Source organism: Callionymus lyra, chromosome 16 (genome assembly GCF_982586985.1).
Source record: "Callionymus lyra chromosome 16, fCalLyr1.hap1.1, whole genome shotgun sequence".
Taxonomy (NCBI): Eukaryota; Metazoa; Chordata; class Actinopteri; order Syngnathiformes; family Callionymidae; genus Callionymus; species Callionymus lyra.
In genome coordinates this window covers 3,602,908-3,613,434 of record NC_141833.1, presented here as the reverse complement: position 1 = coordinate 3,613,434, position 10,527 = coordinate 3,602,908, and the positions used below count along the sequence as shown (strand labels likewise).

The window sequence follows — 10,527 nt, the reverse complement described above, 5'->3', positions numbered from 1 at the left end:
GAAGATCAACTCTATATTAAATCCAATTAGAAATCTAAAGTAAATTGTCCAGATAGATTTAAGAAACAAAAAGAATATTGCTATTATGACCCCCAAAATGTGTGTTGTGTAACTTATGCTACTGTTTCTGTAGTTATTTCTTACTGTTGTTGTGCCAATTTAAATTAAATGCCATTATTATTCTATTATGTTATTTATTTTTTGTGTACTGTATGTCCTAATATCAGAATCATAAAACCTTTATGGATTTTTTTGTGGTGGCATTAGAAAATATACAAATTAAATAAAGATAAGATTCATAAAATAAATTGCCATGAATGGAATTTAAATAGATAATGAGTAAATAATACTAATAAAATAGATTACATTTAATTAAACAATTTTCATGATCCAGACAGCAGACAGGTAGAAATTGTCTTGAACCAGGATGTTCTGGTCCGTATCGATCTCAGTGCCGTACGGGATCAGTTAGAACAGGGGTGTCCTGGGTGAGAGGGGTCAGCTAGGATCCTGCCTACCCACCAAGATTTCCTGGTGACATACAGTTCCTTCGGGGATGGAAGAGCCCAGCCAATCACCTTCTCAGCGTAATGGATTATTTGCTGCTATCTGTTCTGGTGTGTAGCTGTTGCAGCAGAGTACCACACAGTGATGACGGACTCCACAATGGTAGTAAGTAAGTCATTTGTATTTATATAGCGCTTTTCCAGACCAGGGTCACAAAGCGCTTAAACGATCAAAACAACATTCAATAAAGTATATACTTCAAAGGTCAAGTGTAAAATTGCATCTCCCACTTCGGATCACCAGTATATGGTACCCAGCTGATCGATAAACTCAATGTGAACCATGGAGCCATGGAGAATGAGAATTGGTCGTGGCTGGAACTCTGGAAGTCCATGATCATCACCAAGGTCTTCTGCGAGTTGAACGGCAGGACACCATGATCCAACTCTGATCTGTAGATGGACTCATTTTCATTTTGGATAAGTCTGATCGGAATGGTGGTGTCTGCAAACTTTAGGAGCTTGACAGAGCTTTGGTTGCAGCTTTTGAAGAAACAGCCTTGAGGGGTAACAGTGCTGAAACCATAATATACATCCATGTTTAATTTTTTTTTTTGGAACTGTTCAAAGCTCACCTAAGTGGGAAGAACAATAAATCAATCAATCCATGTGACCAACAATTGTTTTTAATGTGGATCTGCAAAAATTATTGAACACCTTTTAAAACTCGGTTGGTCTTGATCACGCGTGCTTAAAATCAACCAATGATACACAATTAAACTCATGTCATATTTATTAAAACTTTCCATCCCAACCCAGGAAATCTTGAAAAACAAATACAACACACAATGAAATGGGGAAAAAACCAAAAGAAAAGAAAGCTAATTACAAAAATGACTTCTATTAAAACTAACACATTTTGCATGTCATTTTATTTTGTGCTTTGGTTTTAAAAGGATGATAGAGGAGATACATGGTAAGATTTGAATTTCTGAGATAATCAAGGTTAAAAAGCTTTCAAATAAATGAAAACAAAGGTTTAAGCAGATATATCTAATTTAAGTTGGAGGAAACATTTGTCTAGAATCTCATTCCTTTTTTGCCAATAGCACAGTCTTAGTTTCTTCCTCCTACCATAATCGTCTTACAAAAAATTAAGACTGTTATACGTTTTTTGGCTGCGCTAGATATATTACTGTAGCTTACTAATCAGCGTCACAGTTTTAAGATTAGGGACAGTCCATCATGCTGGGGGTTTTCAGATGAGCTCCAAAACCTATGAAATAGAAATAACGAGGTTTTCATTGAAGTGCAGAACAGCAACATTTAACCATAATTCTAAAAAAAACATACCTTAATAGTTCCTTGACTGTTGGCTGCAATCAGCACGTTCGACTCCTGAAAAACAAATAAGACCAAACTGGCTTTAGTTTACATTTATAGAGACATTTAAACTAGCTGGGATTCCATCTCAGATGAGCTTTCAGTGGATATTGAGTAGACTAGGGCGGATTATTCAGCTGATGTTTCTGCATGTTTCAAAGTTGACAAACACTAACACAGTCATATCATTAGTAATGTCCTCTACACCTTTAAAAAAAAAAAAAAAAAAAAATGTAATGAGATTTTGGTGTTACTTACCCCATCAGGCATTGCTCTCCAGCACACAGCACTAACAAACTCATTGGTGTCGTCTTCCTTCTTGTCTTTGTCAAGGACACTTTTTACCGTGTCAAATTTGAATGTTAAAAGTGTCTTGGACAGCCCTTTGTAGTAGAGGTAAAGAGAGTTGTTCTCACTTCCTGCAAGTAAGCACACAGGGTATTAAAGGTAAAATCTAAAGGTACCTCATCTTATCCTCATCTAACAACATTCCCTACCACAAGCTACATAGTCTCCATTTGATGCTAGTCCCACGAAGTTCTTCTCATTGATGTGACCTTTGAATGACCGCAGACAATGGGGTTTGTTGACATTCCAGAGTTTCAGCTGACTGTCTGTTGACCTGATGTAGAGACCAAATGTGTCAAATTTAGATGAACCTTAGAACACGGAGATTGAAAACTTACGCAGAAACGATCTCCTCCCCGTTGACAAACTTGGCGTATGACACAGCCTTCCGATGGCCTTTGAACACCATGATGGGCTGCTTTGTGTTGCGAAGGTCGTAGTAGTGAACACAGTGGTCTGAGAATGACAAAGCCAAGTAATTTAAGAAAAGTGACCCATTCAAATGTTGTGTCTAGGAAGGTGAACTTGACTAGGTACTTTTCCATACCGACACTTGCCTTGTAAAAATAAATTCTCATCTTTTATATATCAAATACTTTTGCATTATCACTAATAACAATACTATTGACTTACAATAAAAACATTGACTAACAAATAAAAGCTATACATGATAATTTAAAAAAAGTATTTTTTTTACTGTAAACTAAATAGCTTAATGTGTTTAACGAATCCTGACTGGAAGCATCAAGTGATGTGATTGTTTTCTTAGCAGCTGTTAAAAGCCTCAGCTAATCTGTACACCAAATCTGATCAGATCTGAAGCTGTCACATACATTGAAGTAGAATCTTACCTGCACAGCCAAAGGCCAGATGATATCTAGATGTTGGGCTGAATTTAACGCAGCAGACATTGGCCTTCGCTTCAATGCTAGCGACAGAGTTGTCCAGATTGGTCGACCACAACTTTACTATAAAAACAAAACAATTTGTTTGCCATAAGAATACATTTAATTAGCACTTTTTACAAAACGACACAGAAATGTTATGGAAAGTGACAAATAGTTTACTTTAACCTTTTTATTATCTCAGTGTCAATGCGACCAGAAGGCCCTAAAACAAAAGTATTAGTAGTATCCCTTGTGTTGCTTCTGGGTCAAGGTGAACGAACTCCCTGGCTTCCAGAAATGCATATGCAGTGGTGGAGGTAGCAGACGCAAAACAAGAAATACTTCAAACAAATTTGTTTTCGGGCCTTGGGTCACATAGATCCTGAGATAACACAAGGGTAAATAAAAAATAGAAACCAACTCAACTCGGGATTCATCGTGTTTTTAAGATATTTACCTTTAGCATCATCAGAACCAGACGCTAACAACTTGGGATCCATCAGATTAAAGTCAACGCTCCAACACCTCTTTTCATGCTCCTAAAGGGAAAATAATGAATTTTTGAATATCAGGCAAACAATGCTATAAAAAAACAAGTTTTAAAGCTAGTGGATATCCACCTGGTAAACTTTTGACTTTTGACCTGTAAATCCATCCCATAGGATGACTGTACCCTCATAGTCGCTGCTGGCCAGAAGATTCTTATGATAGCTGCTCCAGCTGATACAGCTGCAAAACAGTAAAATACTTAAAATGCCATACATGCATATACATTTATACCACCATACTACCTACATACTATGCAAGGACTAATGATAAAGCAATGTACCTGATTTTTGAATTGCAGGTCATTTCGTTGATGGGATAATGGATGTCTACGGCATCTTGGATTACAGTGCCATACTCAAACACCTTAATCTTCTTTGTCACTCCGGCGATGGCAAAGTAATCACAATCTCTGTCGAACTCAATACTAGAACAACAAAGATGGACAACAGGTTTAGTTCCACTTGTTGGCATTTCCCTCATCGTCAACTTCCTGAAAATAAAGTGTGTTTTCATTCATACATTCAATTTCTGCCACCTACTCCCTTATCGACAGGGCACAGAGAAAAACGTGGGATAAATGTGGGAGGAAACCAGAGTGCCTGAGGTAAAGGACGCAGGCTGCCCCAAGATGGAAGCATAGCCACATACTTGCCATCAGGCAGTAGAGCTAACCACTGTGGGTAAATAACATAATGAAAAATAAAGGTTTGGCGTTTCATACCTGGAGACAATACTGGAGCCATTGTAAAGGTCACTGGCGTATGAGAGCGTGGCCAGCGGCCTTACAGAATTGTAACGGGTGAACTTTGACAAACACTCCATGAAATCATCCAGCTGATTGAGATTCCTGCCTTCATCTGAAAACATCAACACATGCACCATTTTGAAATATTAAAATTCAACATGGATTAATTTCACCATTAATATAGACCATCCAACGTTTGTAAAAATAAGAAATAAATGATCACCTGTGATGCGCGACATCTTGTTGGAGAAATAGCACTGTTCCAGGTCTTCAAAGTGGGCCGTGAGTCTTTTCCTCCTTGAAGCCAGCGTGCTGTTGTACCAGGTCTGTCTTTTACCCTGTCCGATTCAAAGCACGTACCGTTTTATTTTTAGGAGCTAATATTATTAATGTAACTAAAACATTAGTATTTGAAATATCAGCTTGATATGATTTAGTATATAGTGTCAAATACATGTTGATATCAATTGTATTTGTTGCCTCTCATGTAATCACAGGGTTTTCTAACTATGCTAATACAACCTTTGTTTTATGTCAATTTTTTACAAGTTTACTTTAAGATCATTTATTTCACCATTATATGCAGGCAACCAATGCAATACACAAGGAAGAATGTAACTCCTAACGGATTATTGAATAGTTAAGGCAAACAACAGGACCTAAGATACATAGAACTTTTCTTTTTCATATTCAAGATGTAGATTAACAAAGAAGTGACAAAAAAAAAAACGCACCTGTGTTGTTCCACCGAATCCTGGAGGATGGCTATAGTCTGCGGCCTCCATAATGCAACAGCTGAAACAAAGACAGCCATTTTAGTTCATAAAAAAAACTTGTTTTCGTATTTTACGGAGCATACACTGACTCAAAGACATACTAATTCCTGTTTTAAAACAAAATTAATGTCAACAAGGTCATAAAGGTACCTTGGTGAAGGTGAGGGAGCCTCAACGTTGGGCACCGTACACTCTGCTTCCATGATCGGGGAGTGAATACCACTCATTTCCTTTAAAATAAAAGTGATTGTGTTGAGACTTTGACATTAGAAAGGATATTGTGTTTATAAGTTTCCTTATCAAATTCATGATTGTAATCACATGCTAGTGCTTTACCTCGACACGCTTGATGTCGTCCTCAAGGAAGTTGAGCTCTTTCTGCAACTGCTCCAGTTGCTGTTGATAGACATTATAAACGGTCACTTGAAATGTAGTCATCTTCAGTTAAATGGGATGGATTTTGTGCCCCAATATTTTACCTCTCTTTTGTTTCTCCGTGCTTCTTTGAGGAATTCCATGAGGATTTGTCTCTGAGCTGCTTGGGATTCCTATTAAGTATGGTTAAACGCAATAGTTACACTTTTGGGAAACTTGACGTTGATGTTTTTCCCAATCTATGTCACTGTATCAAACAACTTTTTCCCCTTGAGCTCAATATTGTCTCTGTCTCAATGCTATAGTGCAGTGGTTCTGTCTTTTACATGACATGTAATGTTAAAAAGCAATGCTTTTCACTAAAACTACAAACTATACAACAATTATATACATATGACATGGCACTGAATCAATTTACACTTGATATAAATCACCTGTATATCACACCTTACAAATTTCTTCCTTGATTTTGCCTTGACTAGCGTGCAGTTGAAAATGATATCTTACCGCCTCTAACTGCTTCTTCTTCTGCACCAGAAGCTCCAGCATTAGATTAACATTTGCCAAATCCAAGTTCTCTTGATCGGGACTCAATACATCCTGGAAGACCTGCCATCTGGACCCGTTCTATATAAAAGAAGAGAGGGATTATAGCCTGACATAGAAAGATACAAACGTCTGTGCTGTATACTTACATGATGATCTAATTTTAGTCTCTTTTCATCAAACCTTTGTTTTTGCTTAAGAATCAATTCATTAACTGGGAAAAGAGGAGAAAAAAGAGGTGACTTATAGAAAAAACAGAATTATATAAAGTAAAATAATCAGAAGCTTTACAGAATCTTTTATTTACTTCTCAAGTAATTATTAAAGATGAAATAATGCTATCATTTATTAAAGGAATAAAGTTTATCATCCATAATTGCTGCCTTATCGCTTAGTTGTTTTTCTATTGCCTCATTTGTGTGTTATCCAGCCTTACACCCCAGCTCGGTCTCTGAGGTCTGTGGATCAGAATCTACTTATGGTTCCACGCACACGGCTCAGGACCAGAGGAGAGAAATCTTTTCAGGCTGTTGCTCCTAAGCTTTGGAACAATCTTCCTCTCTCTTTGCGCTTGATGGAGTCTACTGACTCCTTTAAGAAACATCTTAAGACGTTTCTATTTGTTCAGGCTTTTCCTTGAATTTCTCGAACTCCTGTGTTGTTCTCGGTGTTGTCTTGATCTTTGAAGTATGTACTGTTTTGAGTATTGTTTTGATTGTTAAAGCGCTTTGTGACCCTGGTCTCGAAAAGCGCTATATAAATAAATATTACTTACTTACTTACTTATCCTATTCACTTGTCATTCATTTAATTTTGTTCTGCCACTACAGAAAAGTCATACGTTGTGTATACAACACTGTCAATAAAATGTATGATTCACACAATGCCCTTAGAGTAGCTTGCAGTTGCAAAAAGGGTTGTGGCCCCTGATCCAGATAATAGACAGAATGCAGAGAGGTGAAGAATACCAAACCAGACCTACCAAGAAAGTTTGGGTAAAGTTGATCGACATTGTCAACAGTGTAGTTACACTTTGGACAGCGGTTGTTTTCCTCTAAACTCTGGCGGATGCATTTGAAGCTGCAAATAGATCAGATCAGTTAGTTTTCTCTTTCCAAATTGTGCATTATAAGCGTGTTACACTGATGGAAATGTTGACAACTTACCAAAAACTGTGTCCACACTTTGTCATATGTGCCTCTTCAATCATCTCAAAGCAAATGGGGCTGAAATAAGAACAAGTACACGTAGGTTGAGCTGAAACATCAAACTGCTATCTGTTATTTATTATACGTAACTAACCAGACAAAGTCGTTGCTTTTATCTTCGTACGAATTTAAGAGTCCGTTGCATAAAGGAGCTTGGTGGTGGGACTTCTTTCTACTGCCTGAGGACGCGGACGGTCGGCTGAGAGAGGCGAATCCGCCTCGGGACGCTGGCACGGAGGCCAAGGTTGGCACGGACATACCGCTGTCTCCTCCAGCTGAGGACGGCGCGAGGGTTCGAGGGGGCGCAGCAGAACCGGAGCCGTTGCTTGGGACGATGTTGCTTCCACCACCGGAGCTACCGGTCCCACCGGTGCTCGTGCTGGGCACCGAACTTGCACCGCTTACGACTTGCTGCGACCGGTTGCTTGCCATCGTGCAACGCGGACTTCAAACCTCCCAAACTCAAGGCTGCTCAGAGCATCGGAGTGGACACTTCCACTGGCTTGTTAGCTGACCTGGTGCTCTGTTAGCATCCTGCAAACAAGCTGCTCAAGGGACGAACTTAAAAAGCACCGACTGGTGTCCTCCTCCACAAAATTAGATCGATACGTTTATATAAAATGTGAAAAAGAAATAACGTAAAAAGGATAAAATACCGTCTAGTACGTTGTGTATAAGATTAGCCGGTTAGCCACAGTTAGCATCAGAGAAGAATCGCTCGGGTTCCTCATTTACACCTAGTCCACTGTTTATCAGGTACTGCCCTCTACAGGCGGGAAGTTTAACTGCATATCCCTAGTAAAATCTGCAGACCAGTTGAAATGGATACATTTGATTAATTATCCATTAATGGAAATGGTAGCGCACACACAGCCTTTAATACAAAGAAAGAACATAAACTTATACACATAAATGTTGAAGTTTAATGATGTATTTTCAGTACATTTAGTGATACTGAGGTCGAAATAAAGCATGTTTAACTAATTAATGATGAATTGCATAATTCATATAATAAATACTTGTTGTCATAATGTTCCTTAAAATGTGTTTAAAAGATGAAAAAAAATTAATATATATCACAGACGTCATTGTTATGATATGCGGTTCAAAGATCTATGGATGATGTGACCAGACTGCAGCTCTAAATTCTTCTACCAAAAAAGAAAAGTAAACACAGTAATGCATTCGCAAGAGAGTTGCCAATGCTTGTAAGTAAAACCTGATCAGTAATTTCATATATCTTTGGCGGCAACTCAAAGCAAAAGTTATTGCGTTACAAACGAAATACTCTTTTGTTAAACAACATATACTTTTCAAAGCCTCATCGATATATATATCGAAAATATGTTCCATATTTATATTAATAATTCGTTATTCAGTTTCTAAAAACATTCAATATTAATTGTGTCGCCTATGTGTCTAGAATTGCATCTGTGGCTTTGCAAATAAAACACAAGGGTCATTAATCTATTCTGAGTCACAGTCCATCCAGTCTGCTATTGCTTTTTCCAATCTTACATCCACGTGAGCAAATATGGGGTTCCTCTTGTAAGCACGCACAACATGGATTTTCCCATGTATTTGTTTGCGGAAGAAATTTATATGATGTGGAGCATGGTTGGGGGAAAACTACTGGACTTTTAAGAAAAGATTCTCTGGAAAGGTCCATCACGGTAAAAAGACTTCCCTCAGTGTTGTCTTGTCAACATTAAAAATAACTTCATTTAGTTTCAAATTAAACATGGTTAATTTATGGGAACTGTCTGGAATAATATTTTGTCAATTTTACCCTAAGTATATATACACAAAACAAATCAGGTTGAGCATGTGGTAGTCTGCTTACCAATGGAACTTGGGCGTCTCATTGGGGCAAGAATTTTTTTTTTCAGAGGATAAAACATAATTAACCTTATTCTTTTTCTTTCACTCCATGTTTTTATGTTTTTAATGAAAAAATAAATAACATTTTTATCTATCACTACGAGACAATAATTATCTTAAAATACTTTGATAGCTACAAAATATTCAAAGGAGATGATGTGCTTTATATAATCTTGTGTTGTATTTATTTAATACCTTACTTGAGTATCTTAAGATTCTCCTCTTAAGTAAATACACAATATGACCCAAGGCCATTACAGAGGTCAATAAGATTCTTGCTTTATTTAGTTTGAGAACCCTTCAAGGACGGGCAGAATCCCAGTCACATGCTGTATGTCATAGAAAAGAGATCTTGAATACGATTGATTGTTTAATAAGCCGCTTAAGATGATAAAGCCGTGAAACTGGAGTGTATCATATCTTGAGATATTTTATTTACTTTTCTTTTTCCCTATTCCTATATACAATATATTTCATTCCCAAAAGCTGTTGTCTAGGGCCTTGTATCAACCACAGTCAAAACTGACAGTATCTATTGTAATCCAATATCAAAGGAACATGTGACGCTAAGTATAATCCAACAGCACCTCTGGTTTTGTGTATACAATGTACGTTGCTTCTACCCCTCGGCCTCTTGAAGTCCCTCCTAATTACAGTGGTGATGAAAAGCTTTCCTTCTCTTTAGCCCCCCTCCTCATCTGTCCTGATCACAAGTCTGGGTTTCCCCCCTTTTGGTGTGTCCCCCTCATATACTTTTGAGAGTGGAACAAGTCTGTGTACATTAAAAAAAAAAAAAAGCAGGATTGTGGAGAAATATTCAGTAACGGGCGATGAGTAGGCAAAGTGTGGGTGTGAAGAGAAGGGTAAAGGGGCCTCAGGGCCAGTGGGGTCAAAACCGACAAGCTCAGATGAAGGATAATCCGTGGAGGTTCCTTACAGTGGGGGGTGAGGCCCCAGTAAAGCACGCCCCATTCAGATTCTCTTAGTCCCCCCACCTCATATCACACACCCCGCCACACACACCTCTATCGGTCTCTTCCTCTTCTTTCTTGTCCCCTTCATCTGTGCTCTTACAAATCCCTACCCGCCTATTTATCTCTTTTTTTTGCAGATGGATTTCAAAGCAGCATGAATGGAATTTCTGCTCGATTTTTTTTACTCCACTCCCATTTTGGGGCTCTAGTGTTCCTTACCAACTAACTCCCAAGCCTAAGTTTCTAAGAAACAAGATTGCAAAAAACAAATTCAGTACTTTCATTTCTAACATGTTTACTCCGGAGATACTGTAAAGTAGTTTAGCAGGTGTTTACTGGTGGCAAATTA

At 38.0% G+C, this 10,527-nt stretch overlaps 1 protein-coding gene across 1 annotated transcript; it reads right to left on the bottom strand.

The window, feature by feature from the left end:
* Nucleotides 1-1,281: 1,281 nt before the first annotated feature.
* Nucleotides 1,282-8,133, bottom strand: cop1 (COP1 E3 ubiquitin ligase). The gene is made up of 20 exons (XM_087811425.1): nt 7,418-8,133; nt 7,282-7,341; nt 7,098-7,195; nt 6,265-6,329; nt 6,077-6,196; nt 5,674-5,742; nt 5,531-5,590; nt 5,345-5,424; nt 5,153-5,213; nt 4,642-4,756; nt 4,395-4,530; nt 3,954-4,097; nt 3,745-3,853; nt 3,582-3,663; nt 3,089-3,205; nt 2,576-2,693; nt 2,387-2,511; nt 2,148-2,308; nt 1,860-1,904; nt 1,282-1,782 (listed from the first exon to the last, which is right to left on the bottom strand). The coding sequence occupies exons 1-20, from the start codon at nt 7,753-7,755 to the stop codon at nt 1,765-1,767; spliced, it is 2,121 nt and encodes a 706-aa protein (XP_087667551.1). The 5' UTR covers nt 7,756-8,133; the 3' UTR covers nt 1,282-1,764.
* Nucleotides 8,134-10,527: the final 2,394 nt, after the last annotated feature.